General features: G+C 40.8%; 2 protein-coding genes across 3 annotated transcripts in view; one reads left to right on the top strand and one right to left on the bottom strand.

Moving 5' to 3' along the window:
* LOC105565374 (transcription initiation factor TFIID subunit 11) overlaps positions 1-5,316 on the bottom strand; it is an 11,863-nt gene extending 6,547 nt beyond the window's left edge. Inside the window, exon 1 of the mRNA XM_012018510.1 lies at positions 4,638-5,316. The gene's annotated coding sequence lies outside the window, so the exon portion shown is untranslated. The remainder of the gene's footprint in view (positions 1-4,637) is intronic.
* The window catches only part of LOC105565376 (serine/threonine-protein kinase tricorner), a 153,593-nt gene that overhangs the window by 2,451 nt on the left and 129,132 nt on the right, over positions 1-22,010 (top strand). For both annotated transcript variants that reach the window (XM_012018517.1, XM_012018519.1), the window contains exon 2: positions 7,717-7,847. In XM_012018517.1, the coding sequence (XP_011873907.1) occupies positions 7,717-7,847 (131 nt within the window). The remainder of the gene's footprint in view (positions 1-7,716; positions 7,848-22,010) is intronic.

Genomic DNA, 22,010 nt, shown 5'->3' with positions numbered 1-22,010 from the left:
CTCTCTCTCTCTCTCTCTCTCTCTCTCTCTCTCCTCTCTCCTCCTCCTCCTCCTCCTCCTCCTCCTCCTCCTCCCTCCTCCCTCCCTCCCTCCCTCCCTCCCTCCCTCCCTCCCTCCCTCCCTCCCTCCCTCCCTCCCTCCCTCCCCTTCCTCTCCTCTCTTTCCCTGTCTCTGTCTCTCTGTCTCGCTGCGTTTAAGGGGTATACGTGACAGGTACATGCGCGCGCGAAACCGGTCGGCCGACACTTTGGATGCCGCTTTTTGCCAAGGGCCGATCTACTCTCTGCCCCCTCCTCCACCTGCGTCACTTCTATCCTCACCCCTTTGTTCCCTTCACCTTCTCGTCACGCTCCCTTCCCGCGCGACCGCGAAAGTGTTGCGCGGGATATCGCCGTGGCCGGGGCAAGAAAGCGAAATAAGAGGGCTCTAAGATGCGTGCGGATACGAGGGTGAGGGGGGGGGGGGAGTGGGGAAGGGGTTCAATTGGGAAACCGACGTGATTGAGAAGGATGCAAATGGGACGGATATTTAATTCCACGGGGATAACTGCGAGAAAACATTGACACTTCGATAAAGAATGTTTGACGTGGATAAATACGAGTCAGATACCCGATACCTGATCGGTTGCCGACCCTTATCTGTCTCTCGGGCGATTAAATTGGATTAATTTTTATCCACTTCGCGGCCATTCCCAAGCGGAGCATAAGGATGTTAATTACGGCAGCGTTCAGGCAACGTGAAAATTATCATTTTATACCATCATTTCATCACCACTGTTATTGTATAAAATTTGCACCGCCGTCTATTGCTACCAATTATTATTATATTATATAAATTTCATACCATTTTTTACCATTACTTCATTACAGATATCATTATTATGAAATTCTATCATAAATTTCAACAACTCCGCCTATTTATTGTTTTGTCTACATTCGTCGAAATATCACCTCAATATTTGAACCTAAAAGATACGTTCTTAAGGCCTGCGTCCACGAACTGCTAGAACTTGGTACAAGTTTTAGTTCCGAGAAATGTGAAAGCCAATCAACTTGCAACTTTTATGGGTTGTACTTGTAATAGTTCCTTAGTTCTTTTAGCCAACAATTACAGTAAACGGATATCGTAATTAATATTACGAATTATGAATGTATAACAGAATTTACATCGCACAAGAAAGTACGAAAACGTATATTAAACCGAGAGTTTTAACCACGTGACAATTATTTCACTTCTTCAAGACTCTGTTTCGTAAAGGCCTGTGTCGACGATGCTAGAACCGCAGCTTTTATGGAATAGCTGCAAGTCGATTGGCTACACATTTCTCGAAACTAGAACTTGGACCAAGTTCTAGCATCGTGGACACAGGCCTTTACGAAATAGAGTCTCGAAAAAGTAAAATAATTGTCACGTGCTTGAGACGCTCGGTTTAATACACGTCTTGGTACTTTGTTGTGCGATGTAAATTTTGTTATACATTCATAATTCGTAATATTAATTACGACATCCGTTTACTGCCAATTGTTGGCTAAAAGAACTAAGGAAGTAATACAAATACACATCAGGCTTATTCCACCCAATTTAATCAATTCGGGCTTAGACCCGAGAGACGTGATCCATACGGAAGCGCAGCTCTAAGCGACAATGCCGACGAAGAGAGAGAAAGAGAGTCCTGCTCGATTCTCGGACCTTATCGTTGGACCACCCTGGACGCGTATATATCTCGAACGTTGCATCTACCTGTCGACGTATAAGGCGCGCGCTGTCTGGGGGGGATACAAAACTGAAGGTGGACGGTCGTTGGCCGGGAGAGAAACGACCTGAAACCTCGACACGCGGATGAGAGACGAGGAGAACGAGATGGCGGGGTGAGGAATAAACGAGAGAAAGAGCGAGAGAGCGAGAGAGCGCCGCGCTCCGCCAATTCTCTCTCTACGAGCGTTTTCAAAGACGTGATGGGAAACCGACAGCGATTACGTGCCGGTCTGCGCGTTTCGTTGCCCGAGCCCATACCTCAACATCACGATCGTAGCACGACAACTTGTAGGTGCAATTAATATAATTCCGCCGCGGTTCGCGTAACGCGACGGGGGCACAAGTGTTTGCGCGAGACCGCGAGCGAAAGGTGGGAAAACCGGGAGAATCGATCAATTCGCACGACCGTGGCAATGTTATTGCGCGTTAGTGTGTTACGTGCCTGCGAGTTAAGCTATTATTTTATCGCGGCTGCGATAAGAAAATTGCAGTTGGATGTCAGTTTTATCTTTGAGAAACTTCTTGCGGGGGTTAAACCGCGTCCACGCTGCACGGCCGGTCTCGCGAATGTTCCCTAACACCACCGGCAAACTGTTTGCTTTCATCAAACTGTAATGCAAGCTGTTTAATATGAACGAGACGATCGAGCGCAAACTGTTCCCTCGGATGCCTGGAGAACGTCGATTTCAGAGAGTATGCACGCTACGGCGAGCAGATCGTTACTTCGTAACTTGCTCGCGTTTCAATTAAAATAGCGCGTTTTAACTTATTAAATTCGCTCGTATTACAGCGCTCGCATGTCGCAATTAATATTTATTAAAAAATAACATTCGAGAGAAAGCATTCCGCTTTTTAATTATTATTTTTACCTTCTGCATCGAGATTTATATTTATGCCGCAGTGCAGATCGATCGCAGTTGCGACAGTGATTTTTCTAGTTTTGATATCCTAAATCAATAAAGTACAAAAGAAACGCGTGTACTCTGTTATAAAATTCTCGGTAAAGCTGGCGATGCATAATGGATAAACGCCGCAATGGCCAACAAATAAGATTCAATTATTTCAAAATTATTGCGCGTTATACACGTAATTTTTTTTTTATGCGAACGCAAACTCTCCGAGCGAATTTGGCCCGATCCGATTTCTCTCATCTCGTCGTCATAAGCGAAACGCGATCTATCGCGCCGGAGTTGTTAACGCGCCTTTATTAAGGAAAAATCGCATGCAACACCGTCGCATTGTTAGTGAAATAATCACGACTCGGTGTTCACTTTCGATTTCGATGCTCGTCGTGCAGCTTGTTTCGACTCACGCGGCGCCTTGCGCTTCGCTTGCCTGCTTATCGATCATAAGTTTGTCAAATCAAGAATAATACTCGATTTTTGCAGTAAGTTATTAAGTGTTTTAGTAATATAATAATACTGGAGAGCGCGATACTTTTATTTTGCGTTTCTAATTTTTAATCTGCGCGTAATTGTCATCTTTTATCATTTACAAAATAAGACAACGAAATAAAAGTGCAAATTTTTAACTTAGATACCGATATTCTTCCTCTATTCTTTCTATCTTCGAAAATTAAATGGCATGACTCGATAATTTATTTTGTAAAGGATGGTATTAATATGCAGAGGTTCAGGGGCATTTTTTGCAGATGTTCTTTGCAACGAAAAGAAATTAAACGTGCTGTTGGACTGGTGCATATAAGGTGAATGTGCGCGCGATTTTTTTTTTTTTTGGTTATAGCTATCAGCTATATTTAACTCTCACTCGCAAGGTCGTGCATGTGAGTCATATATCGTCGGTTTCTTGAAAACAAGAGATGGGAGAGTTTCATGATGCGATAACTTAGCTTTCGTATCTGCAGTTGTTACATGAATCTCGTATGGAAAAGCATATTAGATGCGATAGAGCACGTTTAAATTTCCATATCTTGAGACGTAGATGGTTCAATAGTAATATTTTAATTAGGGATTGATTAAAAACTAATTGACTAAAAATTGCTCAACTAATTGCGAGGAGCGGACGATTATTCCCACGAAATCTGATGCTCTTAAAATATTACACGATTGTGAAACACTATGGTATACATGAGATGAAACAGATATTGAGTAACGATATTAAATGTCTTTGTTTGAATATTATAAAGCTAAACTTATCAATAAATAGACCGTGATAAATTTGATTAAAACTGATTTATTGATTTTAAGAATAAATATAATCAAGAATCATGAAGTATTTTTCTCCCTTTATTAAGTAAATTAATTAAAATATACTATGGCGAAATATTTTATATTTTGTTAGTAGCATTTTAAAATACGAAATGCAGATAAAGAATTTCGAAATATCCCTTTCTCGTATAAGTTAATATTATCGCATTTAAATCTTTCTGCTTGGAAACGCATATAGAAATTAAGCGCAAATTCTGTTTAGAAAACTTTTATATTCTCAAGGTATTAATTAATTTTACTTATCATAGTTTTATTCTTCTTTCATTGTTTCTCATTATTTGTATAGTCTCGAAAATTGATAGAAATCATAATTCTATAACTTAAACGTAAAATGTTTTTATGTACAGTTAAATAAAATTATTAATAGAATACATTATTATCATACGCTTTTTGAAAATTTTGTGCTTGACTTTCTCAAAATTAAGGTCAATATTTAATTAATTGACAATTATCAAACTCTCCAAGATTAAATTTTTATACTAATCTATTCAATCCATCTGTTTCAAGATAATAGATCTCTATGACATGTTATACTTCTTTCTAATACTCTTAACTCTTATCATATACGTGCATATACGTTTACGTACTTATTATTTATACCCGATATATAATTTGCACGAAGTCCATTACCTTAATAAAGGATATGTCACTCACCGATACGATGTGGAGCGGCGGGATTGTGATTACATTGAAACTCTCAGGTCATCCTCTCCTGTCGGAGTCGTCTGCTATAACACTGCTATAACACAGCACTCGCGAAAACGCGGTTAATTACGATCGCGCGTATTAATCATCGCGATAGAATAATTGCCCGTACTTTGCACGACACTCGCGATGTTAGTCGCACGCGACGCGCGCTTTATTATTTTACATCGCGACGGAGTCCCATCGAAACGCGATCGCGAATATAACGCGGAAGCTCTACGACTAGCGTGATATCCGCGGACCTCGCGAATTAGCGCATCGAACGGAATCTCTTTGTTTTTGAGATATTCAGCGATTCGTACGTTATCTCGCGCTCTCAATCCGCAAATCGATGAACACATTGCGTCCAGATCGAAAACATTCAGAGCGAGATCCATTCACGCATGTCTCGCTGAAGAAATCATTATTGTTCGTGGGCGTAAAATGTCACGATGCTTAGAAAGTTCTTATCACATCCGGTTTTGTTTATCGCATCCTGTTTGATTCTTAAGTGACATGTTTTTGCGCGAGATATATTGGTGTTCCGATGAAAATACTTACGAAATTTATGTAGTCGTTAATTGCGCAAGTTAATTAATTGCACGAGTTGCAAGTCGTGGTGATAGTCCGTAGAAAATGATCTCGTTTCAATAAGTAAAACGGTGACACGCGGAGCAGACCGCGAGTGGACTACCTACCGGCTCGAGTTTCGATACGCGAATGATAATGTCACGCGCGGAGACCTTGCGTTCGAGGTCGCGCGCTGCCAAACAACATTAAGGTCGAACGCTAGTTAGCCTCGTTTCCTCGAGACATTTAACGTTATTTCATGCGAAATATCTACGTACAATTATTTCTTATATCCTGCTTCAAAAGTTGTTATTGTATGTATATTTTGTACTCTGTTTCGTGGACTCGTTAGCTAAGATAACGATCGGTTCCGCTAGATTGAAAGAGCGTTTTGAAAGAATATTATTATTAGTTGAATCTTGATTGACGAAAGAATTTGCTTCAATCCGTTATAAGTACATAATATTATATTAATAATGAATTTTAACTGTTACACATGAATTTTTTTCTTTTAATTGCAATATGAATGATCTCTCTCTCTCTCTCTCTCTCTCTCTCTCTCTCTCTCTCTCTCTCTCTCTCTCTCTCTCACACTCTCGATACTGATTACTTTATCAAAAGAATTTAAATTATTAAATTTACTGTTTAAAGATTAAAATTATCTTTGTTTTAACTGAAAAATTATACAAATTGTTACAAATTACTTTTAGAAATTCATCCAAGAGAGAAGTAAAATTATAAGATTATTACCTAATTCGCACGACCCAGTATCAAGCGCGATCAGTAATTACACAACTCGCGCGGTTTTGTCACGCGCACAAGAGTTTCGCGAAAAAGTGAGCACCGTTGCGCTGCACATCGCCGATTAATCGATAGCTCGTCGTACCTCATCCGAAAAGCCGACGCGCGCGTCGGATGCACACATTCCCCGGCGTGCAGTCCGCATCCGCGTGCGCTGTGCAAGCAGGCAGCAATTGGCGTCGGAGGTCAACATACCGTTATAGCCCCGCACCGTCGTCGCCGCCGTCGTCGTCTCTATTTCGCGGGCTGGACCGCACTCGGATGACGGTGTCACCGACGTTACGCGCGACGCGCCGCGTGTGCACTAATCCACACTTGCACTGTGGACGCACCGGCCCCGCGCGCGTAATTGCACGTGCGTAATTACCGGCGACAATGAGCGCGTGCACGCGCGTGCCTCGCCCGGAGACAATACGGCGATAACGAGAGAGCGAGAGAGAAGAGAGGAAGAGGGAAGCGGGGAGGAGATTGGCGGAAGCCGTGATCCGATGAATGCCTCTCCGACCGCTGCAGCGCGCCCGGGTTATGCGTAGGTGCACGCGGTGAGAGATGCAACGATGCTCGACCATCGGCACGAAATCTTCCTACACTGGAAAAAAAAGTTTCGCTACCGTAGTTAATTATGGTTTGCTAAAAGTATTTTGCTGCCGTAACTATAAATTTCTAAAGCACAGCAAACGGTTTTGTTTCGCACCCGATACAATAGGCATAGTATAGCAAAATAGCTATCACGACTAAATATTAGCTGTCCATATTTTACAACTGAAATTTAGTTGCCACATGCAGTTTTTAGCTACGGCAGCTACACTTTTCTTTTCGTGTAGTACGACCGCGGCGTTCAATTTCCACTAGTCGCTTGTTTTACGGACACGCGGTGATATTATACAGACGCACGCTTCTCTTCCTCTCTCTTCGATGGACCTTAAGGTCCGCCGTAGCTACAAGTTCGACTTCCAATTTCACGAGCAATTTATTCCTCTTCCACTTTTTAATCCTTCGCATATATTTTTAGCTCCGCTTTTACGTTAGCTTTTTCGCTGAATGTAATAGAGTTTTACTCTCACAGTATTTTTATAGGAGGTTTCTCTCGCCGAGAAAATTGTGTCTTTTCGCCATTAGCGTTTTCGTACGATTTATTTGCGATAACGAAAAAAGTCAGTAGACCTTTGCGATATCACGGGAGCATCCGTATTTAGACTGGTTGAAGATAACAAAGCAGAGCAAACGAAACTAATACGAATATGCTTCAAATAACACCCGAGGCAGCGCAATGCAGCGCACAACGTGATTACATGCAAATGAAAGCTAAACCGAAATAGTTATCTATTTGTCTTTTAGATAAATATAAATTCAGTTTATCTGTTAAAACAATTAAATAAATTATTTTCATAAGATAGCATCGTATTTTCGTAAAATATTATCGTAGTGCGCTCTTGCTTTAATTGTAAGAAAATATTTCGTATCTTTTTCTATTTACGCGATTTGCAAGACGTAATGCAAAATAATTTGCATTTAAGAAAAAAAAACAACGTCTCTTGGCGTTGACTGTATTTAACGTCTATCTAAAGAGTTTCTTTTTTGCAAAGGCAAAACCGCACGTATAACTCTCTTGATAAAAGTCGCTTAGTTGTTCAGACGTGAGATCAGAGTTATCACAAGTCTCATAATTAATGCGCAGGTGTGAAGAGGCGACTGAAGTGGAGACGCATCATCAGCAAACGGCAGCTACGACGATGGGCGTCGCTGAGGACGAGACACCGTCTTCCCTGACTTCGTCGCATCCGAATACCAACAACCCCAATCAGGAAGGTGAGTCTGCACATTTCACGTTTACCGTAGCCAAAACACGCAAATCGAGAGTCACAGCGACGAGTTCGTCATTCAGGTATCGCGCGGATATCTTTAAGTTCTCACGCCGCGCGTAGACGTAACGTGTCGTTACATCTTTCCGGCCGTTGTCCCGACGCGGTGGAACTTCGATAGGGCGTTTGTGTACGATGCGAAAAGAAACGAAAAATCTCGCGTCGGAATTGGCCGATTTGCGCCAGCGTGCGCTCAAGTGCAGCGCTCGCGTGCTGCATAAGAATAAGCGCAAAGAATGAAAGTCACGTTGCTGCTCTCCAGCTGTTCTCGAGAGAGCGTGTGTTTTGTCCCTTATCCCATCGGTTTTTTCATGCGGGACGTTGCCCGCGGATTTTATCCTGTATATATACCGCGATACGCTTTATCCTCGCAGCGCAAAAACATTCCTAGTACGTCGTAATCGTTACAAATGCCTGCAGATATCTACAAATTTTAATCGAATACAAGTTTATGTTTAGAAAATTAATACTTAAATGATTTCAAGCTTCAGTATAAAAGTATATTTCGGTGCTTGTTAACAGCATAGATTGAGAGCGAGAAACTCGATTTTATTCAAATTCTGTGATACATTCTTATGAAAATTTCAATGGTACGATTTTGATTTGAATGAAAACCGGGGAGATTAATTATTTTGCCGATCTTTTCGATTTGTAGCTACTGCTGAATTCTCGTATCGTTCAGAGTCAGTGCACTTCCCGTCCGGCTTCGTTTCTACGCGAAAAAGAATTCGCTCATTAATCGCTTTAATCGTCCCGTCGCGGAAGTTCGCAGCGCGACACGATGAAATCGCCGTCCACTTGTTCTCGACGGTGACCGCCGTGAAACGGTGCCTTACCTTGCCTTTCATTCCGTATTAGATTGCGATCGCGGAAGGGTAACGAGATGGACAGACGTAGAGTGCCTTACCATATCCTTTTCCCCTTCCGCGTTGCACGTTCGAAACGTGTCTGGAATCATCGGATTCGGCTTTGCCTTGAAAAATGTATAGTCGTGTCCTCGCACGAGAGACTTTACGAAAAAAGAGAGCGCGTGGAGGTCAACCAATTCTGAATAAACGCGAGCTTTTTAACGCTTCTCGTTTCTACAAAAAAAAAACACCTCTACATTCTATACACGAATTTTTCATACAAATAACGTAAAAAAAAAGAAAATGTATTCAGGAAATTCACGAGTTATGCCCGGCCAAAAATATGAGCGGATCGATGCGATTAACGCTTCATTTATCTATCACGATCGCTATCTGTGGAATGTTTTAATAATTAAATCGTCGATATGGCAATTGAGTTCAGAGTGATCTGAACTGGTCCAAGCTGGTTCAAGCTTGGAATTCAGATCGAGACGAAGTAGCCCATGCTAATTCAATTGTTACGCGCATCACAATACGTAAGCTCCCATCTCGGCGAGCTTTTCAACTTAGCATTTCAAACGCTTAAAATATTTATAATCCAGATCGATTTCAAGAGTTCTTTCTGCCGTAGAAATATGAAGTGTTCTCTCGTTAGAGAGCATTTTTGCCCTCCGCTCGTATCGCGCGTCATCGAAGCTCCGGCCTTGCGTAATCTCTCTTCCCTTATGTCGCACGGCGGCACGATGTCATTGCCGTAATTAATTTGAATCTACTGTCGGCCGCCTGCACAGTCTCGTTGCGCAGCAACGTACGCGGCGGTCGTACTGCCGCAACGTCCTGCATGACGCGCGGCCACGTCAAGTTTCAATGGGATTTATCTAACTGCGATGTAACGTCATGCGTGCAATGCCACCGTGCTCGACCGTGCATGTCCACACGGCAGCCTCAGGATAATATCCTCTCCGGAGGACTTTTCCTACCGCGCGGGCGAACGTCTCGAGTGTCCGCGTAGCGCAAATGCGCGCTACAATGGTAGGCTTTTACACGCGATCGGAGAGATTTATTTAAACTGTACGCACTTGCGCGTATTTTGCGTATCGAGTGTTGCAAATTTCTCGGCAAATTTTCACGTGAAACACACGTTATTTTACTTCTGCATTATATTTTTGCCCATTTTTCCTTCACTGTGTACCGAGGGGGTAACCGCTGACCAAATAAAAGTACTCTCTAAAAGTCAATCAGTGGATTACCACTGAAAACAGTGAATAGTCACTGATTTACAGTTATAAGTATGCCACTGTAATTTTCAGTAGTATACTTATAACTGCGAATCAATGACTATTCACTGTTTTCAGTGACAATTCACTGATTGACTTTTAGAGAGTACACCTCTAATGCTCAGTGGGCATTACTTTATCTTATTACCTTATGTTATCTTATTTAGCTTCTTTTATCCAATTTATCTTATTATATCTTTATAATGCCCCAGCAAGGCCTAATGCCCCAAAAATGCCTAGTAATGCCTAGTAATGCCCAGTAATACTGCAAATCTGTACACCACAATGCCTTGAGCGGTTTCCCCCTTGCCGTGCACCTTAATTTTTGCCCGTGGCGAAAATTCGACCGTACGTCATTTCTTCGGATCCAATTTCGCGTCTTGCCAACGCGAGCAATTTGCGATGAGACGCGGCACTGAGCACATGCGACTAATCTCGATACGGCTGTGAACAGCGAACGAGCGACGAGAGGGATACACCAGGCGCGCCTCACTTTCTCTAAACCGTCTTAATTATTCAACGAAGAAAATGGCTCTCCCATCTCGGGTTCTCTCTCTCTCCGCCCCCGCCCTCCCGGTCACCCCTTTCCTCTCGATGCGGCTTTTAGCAATGCTCCCTCTGTACGGCGTGCACTGCGGGCCGCGCTTTAAACATGTCTTTATCGAGTCACATCGTACACATGCAGCGTGTATTCTCAGAAACGCGTAATTTTGCAAGTCGCGAATTATGCAGCGCGCGGGTCCATTGAACCACGCGGATACGCGGGTCTGAGCCGCGTGTTCAGCTGCGCCGTGATGCGAACCGATGCCACTCTCGATTCTCAGAAGTGCAGCGATGCTTCTAACTATTTGTATTCACGAGTTAGTGATTCAGTTTTAACGACCGATGCTTCCGCCAAATCGGCATGCCATTAATTATGCGATCGAATACTTCGTACGGAAAATAGAAAAAATTATCTCAATCGAAGGGAATATCGAGGAAACTCCCGGGAAAATAAATACTTATGAGCGGTAGATTGATACCGGAAAATATTGCATTTAAATATCTTTTGATGTTATTATACTTGAGATATCTTGAGAGTATTCGATTTTTTCCGAGGGGGAAACCGCTGAGGGCATTGTGGTGTACAGATTTGCGGCATTACTGGGCATTACTGGGCATTACTAGGGCATTTTTTGGGCATTACGTCTTGCTGGGGCATTATAAAGATAAAATAAGATACAATAAGATACAATAAGATAAAATGAGATAAAACAAGATAAATGAAATAAAAGAAGATAATAAGAATAAGATAAAGTAATGCCCACTGGGCATTAGTGGGCATTGGTGTACAAGATTTTGGTCAGCGGTTTCCCCCTCGATTTTTTCTATAGAAGCATCAATCTTTTTCTCATGTATGATCTGTTTTTATAATTAAATTGTGAATGAAGATAAAACTGATCTCACCAAAAAAAAATAGAAAACATGTAGCAACATTAATATCTATTTGCTGGTCTTTTATCAAATTAGTAAAATGACAATGATCAGCGAGATGTAGTGAAAATAACACGCGTCATAAAAGTGATACAGAGTTAATCTCATCGTTCATCCTCTTTTTAATTAATATATTTTATTGAATATTTTTATTGAGCCAATATGTATATCGATGGTATCGAATCATTCTGCGCCAACCGACACTCATACTTTCGTTATCTTGACAGTTGAATTCATTGCGTGCCATATGGCAATGACACTTTACGCTTCGCAAACTTCAAACAACGCTGAAATGCGTCGCTGGGAGAAGGGAGGGAAGATAAACAAATTAATCTTATCACTGTTTACGTTCGGCGTTGAACATGACTCAGTCAAATCTGTTGCTATTGATTTTTCTATCACCACATACAGTGGTTCTATCTATTGGCTGTATTAATCATGCGGAGATTATAGAAATATATTTTTATTAACTCCGTCATTCGCGAGCGAGCGAGCGAGAGAGAGATTTTTGGCTGTTAAATTCGTTAAAATTAAAGTGCTTAAAGAAATAGAGTTAGAAATCGTTATCGATAATTAGAAATCGTTTATCGATTTTAACACGTGAATTTACTGACGATAATGACTCCATCTCAATGAAACCGTGTTATGTTGCGAAAAGAAACCGGCGCGCAGGACAAAGTAGAAAAACGGGATATGAATTCACGTTTTAGATTACAATTATTGAGCTACCTACATCTTGCTCGGACCTAAAGGCGCTCTCGTTTGTTTGATTTTTATAAAGTGCTTAAGTCTGTCTATATGAAATGAGAATGCATATTTTTATAATATTTTGAAAGAGCATTTTAATTAAACGTTGGCATGTATAATATTATTAGCACGCCAATTCGTATTAAAGTGCCCGGCTGCAGGGATTTTACTCCACAGTTGCACATCTAACACGGTCGTTTCTACGTCTGTGACAATCCCAAAAATTTCGAAGATTTACGGTTGTTTCAACGAGATGGTTTTTATACCGGAAAATTCGTTACCAGGTCGCAGGTTGATCGCCGAACTTGACCCAAAGAGACGGATAATGATCCACGACGCATCGGTGCAATCGTTGGTTGTCGCGTGATTTTATCGTTTATATACGTTTCTCGTTCTTCATTTTCAAGACCGTTAGTTGAGGATATATGTGCGCGATCCCGGTTTGCAGCAGATGATTTGTGATGGAGATTACTGAAACACATACTTATATATTGCATCTCAAAACGTTGAGTCGTTTGTTTATGCACGAGTCGTATCTAAAAAAAAACTACACTTCTTGCATGGAAATAAGGAACTATTTTCGATATTTACTACATAAGTTTGACATTAATAATTTATATCAATCTTTCTCATACTGGTATCGTTGAACTCCGAGAATTTCACGCGAATCTTTCAAGTAGATTTTTCTTTTTGAGTTTACCGAAATTGATCCAAGTTTAATCTAACTTCGTTAGACGTTTACATGAAGCTCGTGTGGATCTTGTAATTTTCACAAGCTTTACTTTACGATCATCCGCAAAGTCTGGGTCGAACACAACAGAATCCGAGCGAGCCATTTAATTCGAATTCGTATAAGGATTAGGACAAAGGGTGAACCGCTGATGAAAATCATGTACACCGATGGCTAGTGGTGTAATGCCGAGTGGGGATTACTTTACCTTATTGTCTTATTTTATCTTATTTATCTTGTTTTATCTTAGTTTATCTTGTTTTATCATGTTTTATCTTTATACTGCCCCAGCAAGGCCTAATGCCTTGTAATGTCCAATGATACCGCAAATCTGTACATCACATGCCCTCGGCGGTTTACCCCTCTGATTAGGATTGATCTTGCTCCCGCTGCAACGTGAACGATATCAAGATGCATCCCGCCTAAGCGAACAGTTATCATGCGTGACATCAAAGGGGACGTTTCCTCAATTAGCCGTAGCCAACGTTATAAAATCGGAGACGATTGTATGGAAGTTCAAGAGCCCCCCCCCCCCCCCGTTCCTCCCTGCCGTCTCTCGAAGCACGTGAGCTGCGCGAGGACAGCAACGTGTGCGGACTGTTATTTACTTAGGCTCTGCTCCGTGCAACAACGCGTTTCCTTTGTTCCACCTCCATCTCTCTCTCTCTCTCTCTCTCGGCTTCATTATAGTCAATAACTCCTTTCTCGGGCCGAGAGAACGAGGCGACGTTTCTGACCTGGCACTATCATCAGTGGCATCTCTCTCAACGAGTTAACGTAGACTGCAGGAGGAAACAAAAGAATACCAATGTTGTACGGGACTCCGCCGACTGTACCGGCAATTTACATAGTAATCGAGCCAAATCTGGGTCGAAATATGGATCCGCGAATATCGATGTCCCCGGCCTGTGCCGGCACGCGTCTATGTGCGCGTTGATATTCCGCGGATAATGTCGCTTTCTCCCAACGCTGTGCAATATCGCTTCCGAAGATCAAAGAATGAAACTATGTCGCGCTTCTCGGCCAGAGATCGCGATGGATGATGTATGCGAGTCTGTAGATTCGAAAATCGCATTCGTTGACGGTGCCACTGCTTGCAGAACCGTTAACAAGGAGCGATATTTTTATTAAATGTTAGATTAGATTAAGTAACAATTACGCGTAAATATACGTAATAATTTCCAACGGGTAATTTTACCGTCTTGTTAAAGTGGAATCTTAACGAACGCGTTATCCTTCGTGTCTTTTTTTTCCCAACGCTTTCTACAACGCGTATGCTAGGCGCATTTTCTTGTGGAGTGAGGGAAAAGGGAAAAATGTAAATACGCGAGACAAAGGTATCGGGGCGACGTTCCGTACACGCGACAGAATGCATTATATAACGACCATTGTTCTCTCGCGACTTCCGCAGGAAGAACCGACGTACGTGTATATATATATTTCCGCGAATATATTTTTCTCCGTGAGACAACGCCCGCGCGGTACACGTCAACAAAATAAATTTCATCCAAATTGCATCGCCGTATTTTCAGGCCACGTCGCGAAAATTGATGTTCCGAAATTCGCTCCTCGAGCGTCCGGTCCTATTTAAGAGCAAGACTCCTCCCCGTCTCGGCTCGGCTCGCGTGCTCCTCAATTGCTCGCGATAAAAACTGTTTTGTGCACTATAATAAAAATCATGGCAGTAATTTCATAATAGCACAAATCGTTTTGAAGTTAACATTATATTATACAGTTCTTATGTAACATTACGATAACAATGAGTATTAAATTTGACGAGGTACATAACAATACGAGAGATAAAGAAAAGATATTATAAAGCGGCAAATTTCGTTACATGAAACGTGACAATGCTCTTTCCGTTTGTAATATTTCTTACCACACGCTAATGGGAAATATTTTATGTATTAGAGACATCAGAGGTGAAACATTTTTTATTTATTCACAGCTCCAGTAATCATATAGTTGATTAAATTTTAATCAATAAGATTTTCCAGTTTTATACACTATTATATCGAAAAATGCGGGCAAGGAACGAAATATTTACAATAGATGCAAAATACTTCATACATAACGTGCGATAGTATCGACTTACATGCTAAAATTGCACGCAGCTTTACCTGCCAATTGCTATCGCTGATAACACAGTTATCTTCGATGTGCGTGTAAGGTCCGAAACAAATGATAGATTGCAAGTTAAATTAGAAATCAAGTTGCAAGATTAAAACCATGTGTGATGACCCGAATTGTTCGCAATTACACGGAATTTCTAATTCTTTAGTCTCAATCGATATTAAGTGCCACGATTGCAGGCAATTTTATAGTCTTATTAAAATTTAATATTTCCCGAATTAATAACTCTTGTGGGAATGCTTTTATTTGATTTAAAAGATGCTAACCCTTTCATAAGAAAAAATAAACGTAGAGAAAAGTCTCCTGTTATGAGATAGTATCCTAATATGGGACAGTGGAATTTCTGTTAAATTAATAGGCATCATCAGTTAATTCCACCATGAATTTCTTGGAGCGAAATCTGTTTAATGGAACATTTCTTGTTAGATTGTGTAATTGTTGTGAAAAAAGATTTGTGATTGAAAATCTGCTATCTCATATTAGAAACCTATCTCATAATAGAAGACTCCTCTATATATTTATATGAATATCTCGGTAAATACGCCGATATTTGTCCAACTCTCTGGTCCAGTTTAGTCTAATTGAACTCGGAGAAACAAATATGAGATTGTTCATGATTTAAAAAAGAAACTGCCACCGAAGAGACTAACAAAGCGCGCCGACTTGACCCGTTCCGGCGCGTCTTCAGAAAACAGTAGCGGGCTTTACGTGCCGTCTCGCTATTATATTGTTGTCATTGTTGCCTGTCACGATAAATCCCCATCGTGTTTACGTTATCAGAGTGGAAATCCTGTCTCAGAGTACACGCGGGATCGCGCTAATTTTCGTTGGGCAACTTGGGTAACGATAGAACGCCTTCGAAAATTACGCATCTGCGAGTCTCGCTCCGACTAATCCTTAATCCTCGGTCCGTTAATCCTTTCCCCCGTCAGGCAAGTGTACTAAATTTCTCGTACGAAATTAACTGCTCACGCTTACGTAACGAGTCATTCGCGACAACGGTACTACTTGTCCCTGCCGCACGAAAAATCACCCGCACTCGCGAGATTAACGAGAAACAAGATGCGTATCTCACTTTGCATACATTTCGGTGTGTATTCCTTGTGTAGGACGTTAGCGTTATATATTTCAAAGCGCGATAAAACTGGTTCGCGAGAAAAATGTAAATTCGGACACGGCGTGGAAGTAAATATCCTCGTTGACCTATGCAGCTAAAGATGCATACGTTAGAGTTTATCAGGCAACCGAAATAACCCCCGTGCCAGTAAAATTTCACACATGTACATTTCTTTCGCTTTTAATATTGTCTGCTATATAAATTCTTATCCTAATTATTCATTGTACCGTCATTTAAAGTATAATAATTTTATAAGTGTTTTTTAATTTCGGCTGCGTAACATCTAAATTTTGATAATTTAAAAAATGGTGATAAATACAAGGATGTATGTTTTTATTTTCGTGCATCATGTATCATATTAATATCAGAACCACAAAGCAATTGTAAATACAATTACGTATTAAACAAGTTTTTGATATTCGTGTACTCCTAAATAATACGATAACGTCAAAAATTTCTAATACTATACAGAATTATTTAGAGTTTAATAAATGTTATTAAAACGCGCGCGTAATTGTAATTTACTGGGAGTGAGAAACGTTTAATTCTCGCGATTAAAGATAAGATTTATTTAAAAAGTTATACTTTGACATAACAGAGCGTAATTTATGAGAATTTTTGTACTGTAATAAAAGTCTTTAGTCAGTAATAAAGAAACCTATAAAAGAGGGAAAAGATCCGATGAGAGGATTTTCGTAACGTTACTCCAGGTCACGTTTTGCCTCGTAACACAGTTTAAACGCGATAGTAAGATTTACGATATCGCAAGTTGCTGAGGGCAAATCAGCCGTTTTTCGTTAGACGCGGTATTTTCACCTAGTACGCGATATGTACAGGAGTACTGCAGTATTTTAGTCGGGTCACGTCCCTTGAACCGTTGCCAAATGTGCCCCGCCTTCTCTTGTTCGCCAAGTTTTTCGCGTCCCAGTCACACGGGAGAGTTTATGAAATTCTGCTTGCGGCCCTATCGTAGGTGTCCTGGATCAGGCGTGAATTCTAATGATCGAACGCCCGGCGTTCTTATAAGATCGATCATATGTGCACAGCGACACGACGTACGTAACGTGTACTTTTCTCAGTTTTAGATGACACGGTTTTCATTTAAGTCCTACTTTGCGAACGTATTATAGAAATTTTTATCGGTAATTAATTTGCTAATTGACAATTGACGATTCCAGTATAAAGATAATCTTGATCGGAAAAACTGATCTCGTGCAATCACGAAAATTTAATCTAAATTAGTAAAATTGAGAACACGGAGTCGTGCAATCAAAGAAACTTAATTGGTTTTGTTGAAAGAAAAATAGATCCTCTGGAGTTACGTGCATTAAAGATATCGCTATACAAGAGATAAAAGAGTGCATCGAACTTTATGATCCTTTTTAATTCAGCTTCATAATCTGGAAATTCTACGAAGACATCAAATATTTGCGAGACGCGTCGATATATTCCTCCAGATCAGTAGATTATTTAAATTGCATTTTCGTGGGAATTAGAAGACTCAGATGCATGTTTAATTTTCACCGGGCAAATAGAATGGTAAAACATTCAACGAAATTCGCTTGGTGTAATGTGATACAATATGAAAGACGTTTCAATCAGTCATGCGCATACAACTGTCGGAGAATACAGAAGTATTTCATATTGAATTCACATCAAAATCGTTAATAGATAAACGAATAATGATATGCGATCGTTACTGCTTACGTTATCTACTTAATGTATTTTATAATATAATAATTTGTATTACGTCTTATTAAAAAAAATTGTACCGGGTATAATGTAATTAATGGTGTATTGCTATTAGGATTCCCTCTAATATGCAATCACCGCGAAATTAGGTACACGTTTTCGATCAGCGGTTTACTTGCCCCGTTTAGATGATCTGCGCTCCGGCCGTACACAGGCACTGAAAACATGGACACGAAGAGAAACTGCTTCCGGATAATTATGCCGGTAGATTGTCAGATCTCAATTTTCTCTCTTTGCAAATATTCGCACGTTACTTTCTTTCCTGCAACGTCCATGTACAGTCATTAATCCTCCCTCGCTTAGCGGAATCAAGAAAGATCGGCTTTCGAAACAATTCGATAAAGCCGGAAAATTTCTTGTAACATTATTGTATCATAAAACATTGTATCCTCGAAGAGGACTGAACGTATACACCGAAAATTTATTCCACCCAAAGAAGTTTTTTTTGCAAACATAAAATCCATAATTTTTTAAAATATAGAGGAGAGTCCTCTATCATGAGATAGGATCCTAATATGAGATAGCAGATTTTCAACGTCCAAATTCAACACAAATCTTTTTTTGCAACGATTACACGATTTAACAATCACTTTTCCATTAAACAAATTTCACTCCAAAGGCAATAAATTCATGGTGGAACCATTAAAAGATGCTATGTCATATTAGGAGCCTATCATATAATAGGGAACTTTCCTCTATCTTTTTGGATAAGAGATAAAGCAAAAAGATTATCTCACTAGAATTTTTTAATTTTTTTCAGCATGTTTTGCTCTTATAAGCCATCAAAATTTTAGCTCTTTTATTTAAAAAAAAACGGATACGTCGTTCAACCGTCGAAGTAGGCTCCAATAATTTCCTGATGCGTGTTAAATTTAACGGGAAAATTGAGAGTACAGATTAGGGTTTGCTATCTAGGTTGTGTCGATATCGGTTTTATGCATCAATTTCTGTCGCGCTCGCCGAGGTCGACGTTGCGAGTGGAACTTAACGGCGTCGGCGCGCTCGTAAAAGAAACGAGGCGAGACGCGTGGCACGAGTTCTCCTCACGCTTCGAAACACGTCGCGAGGGCAAAACGTGCGCACGGCTCGGCCGTTTAATAAGATATTCAAGACGCCCCGCCATCGGCGCGATGGTGATCATTAACGCGTTTAACACGCGTATACGCGCGCGCGTGCGTGCTCGCTCGTAGCTGTGAACGTGCGTACTCGTGCACGAGGGATTCATCCGCGTACACGGCGGCCACTGTCCCTTAATGCATTGCACAACTTGCGGAATCGTCGCGGAATCGTTGCTTGGCGCCGCCTTTACGCGCGCGTCGGCGTCTATTTAGCTTTATCGCTAATTACTCGACATCGTTTCGCCGGCCGCAGACGATCGGCATCGCCGTCGATCGGATAGCACTGCTCGAATAGTAACAGAGAGCCGACTTTACGAGAATCAAGGCTAATCACCAGTCGAGTTAGATAATTAACAATTTGGGAGGTACTGAATATAATATTATTCCTCAAACCCGACGTTTGGAAAGATTCCATTCCACTCCACTTCTAAAAAAGGCATGTAAGTCGATTAGTCGCATATGTCGAAGTATTGTTGCCGCTTTTCCGCGATGCTGATTGGCTGTTTCGCTTGTGCGATACGACATACTTCAGTCGTGTTATTTGCAGCTGTCAAACCATGCGAATTTTTAGAGAGAGCAAATGGCGCGCGCGAAGCGCGCGCTTGTCCCTTATTAATAAAGAGATGTTACCAGCACGAATGTCGTTAATATCGAACAGTTAAGGCTCTTCTCCGCGATGCCGATTGATTTTCTCGAAGCGCGATGTGCTTCACTTCTCTTTTAGGTTCAGAGTAAATGAAGGTTTACAATTTAGAAATACTAGACATGACAGAACGCGCGCTTTGGGCGCGCTGTTTGTGGTCAAGCATTGTGTATTTTTAAAAATTTGTACACACGCGAAGAGAGAGAGAGAGAGAGAGAGAGAGAGAGAGAGAGAGAGAGAGAGAGAGAAATGTATACGATTATTATAGACTAATTATGCAAAATCGAAACTATTGTATTAAACATACTTTACATTTTATATTTAAAAAAATGGGTATTTATTAAAACAATTATATAGAATACTGAAAGTCTTCCTTTTAAATGGTTTTGTCTCTAATACTTATTCGAATGCTCGTTCGAATCATTTGAATAAATAAAATAAAAGCACAGAACAGATGATTCATTTTGCACAAGTAGCAAATAACAAAAATGTAAGACACTTACCTTACGATTTCTCTGCCGTTGCCCGATGCCTTCTTGGCCTTCTCCTCCTCTCAGATTTCCTTGTTGCGCTCACACACACTCACTCGCGAAAATCATCGATCGCGCGAAATTTCGGACACTCCCGTACGCGATGTAAAATACCGTGAAATGCAGTAAGCGACGTTCTTTACTTCCTGCCCGTTCGAATTGCGAAGAACGACAGAGCGAATTACGCCGTGAACACCGAAGTCGCACAAATTTCTCTCCCCGAAAATGGAACAGATTACACGAAATCGATAGATAGTTAAAAGCGCGGTGCGTAAACGAGATGTAACCGCGACAACGTACCACGGTTTACTTTCATATTTTAGATGAGTTAGTCTCGTAAAATATCCATGTACACGTTAATAAAGAGCCGTCGCCTCAACACGCAATTCGTTTCTCATTACAAGTTGTAGAAACTTAATAATTAATCCAGTAGCGTTACTTGTCACTGATAAAGGAGTCCAAATCAATAGCGTTTTATCCTTACATTCTTCACGATCGAGTCTTGGAAACGGACAACGCAAAAATAATACCACGCACGGAGCGATTCGCGCCACTGCTTGCCGGCTCGACGTTCGGCGAGCGAGTGATAGCGCAGCGACCTTCAGGTGGCACGCAAAAACGTCGTACGTCACCGCGCCGAGTGAAAAACAACAAAAAAACGTTGAGAATTCGTTGGCCCATCTACGTATTGGAAAATTCCGTACTTATCACTCGCTCGCCGAACGTCGAGCCGGCAGGCAGCAGCGAGAGTTGTTCCGTGCGTGATATTATTTTTACGTTACCAGTTTCCAAGACTCGATCGCGAAGAATGTAGGGATAAAACGCTATTAATTTGTACACCTTTATCAGTGACAAGTAATGTTACTCGATTAATTATTAAGATTCTAAAACTTGTAATGAGAAACGAATTGCATGTTGAAGCGACGGCTCTTTATCAACGTGTATATAGATATTTCACGAGACCAACTCATCTAAAACATAAATGTAAACCGTGGTACTTTGTCGCGGTTACATCTCGTTTACGCACCGCGCTTTTATCTATCTATCGATTTCGTGTAATCTGTTCCATTTTCGGGGAGAGAAATTTATGCGACTTCGGCGTTCACGGCGTAATTCGCTCTGTCGTTCTTCGCAATTCGAACGGGCAGGAAGTAAAGAACGTCGCTTACTGCATTTCACGGTATTTTACATCGCGTACGGGAGTGTCCGAAATTTCGCGCGATCGATGATTTTCGCGAGTGAGTGTGTATGAGTGCAACAAGGAAATCTGAGAGGAGGAGGAGGCGGCCAAGGAGGCATCGGGCAACGGCAGAGAAATCGTAAGGTAAGTGTCTTACATTTTTGTTATTTGTTACTTGTGCAAAATGAATCATCTGTTCTGTGCTTTTATTTTATTTATTCAAATGATTCGAACGAGCATTTGAATAAGTGTTGGAGACAAAACCATACGTATAAAATTTTGTGAGTTCGTATTTAAAAGGAAGACTTTCAGTATTCTATATAATTGTTTTAATAAATACCCATTTTTTTTAATATAAAATATAAAGTATGTTTAATACAATAGTTTCGATTTTGCATAATTAGTCTATAATAATCGTATACATTTTTGTATTGTTACAGTTTAACATATATTATAGTTAGCGATGTACAACTTTGCTGTTGCGAACCGTATCAGTGAGTGACAAATTACTTTTTATTTAAAATTGACGTTGCGCATACAATTACTTCTTCGCGTGTATACA

Source organism: Vollenhovia emeryi, unplaced genomic scaffold, assembly GCF_000949405.1.
Source record: "Vollenhovia emeryi isolate VEMERY1.0 unplaced genomic scaffold, V.emery_V1.0 DF939153.1, whole genome shotgun sequence".
NCBI classification, from domain to species: Eukaryota; Metazoa; Arthropoda; class Insecta; order Hymenoptera; family Formicidae; genus Vollenhovia; species Vollenhovia emeryi.
The sequence above is the reverse complement of the archived record's forward strand: the minus strand, read 5'-3'. Positions and strand labels throughout refer to the sequence as shown.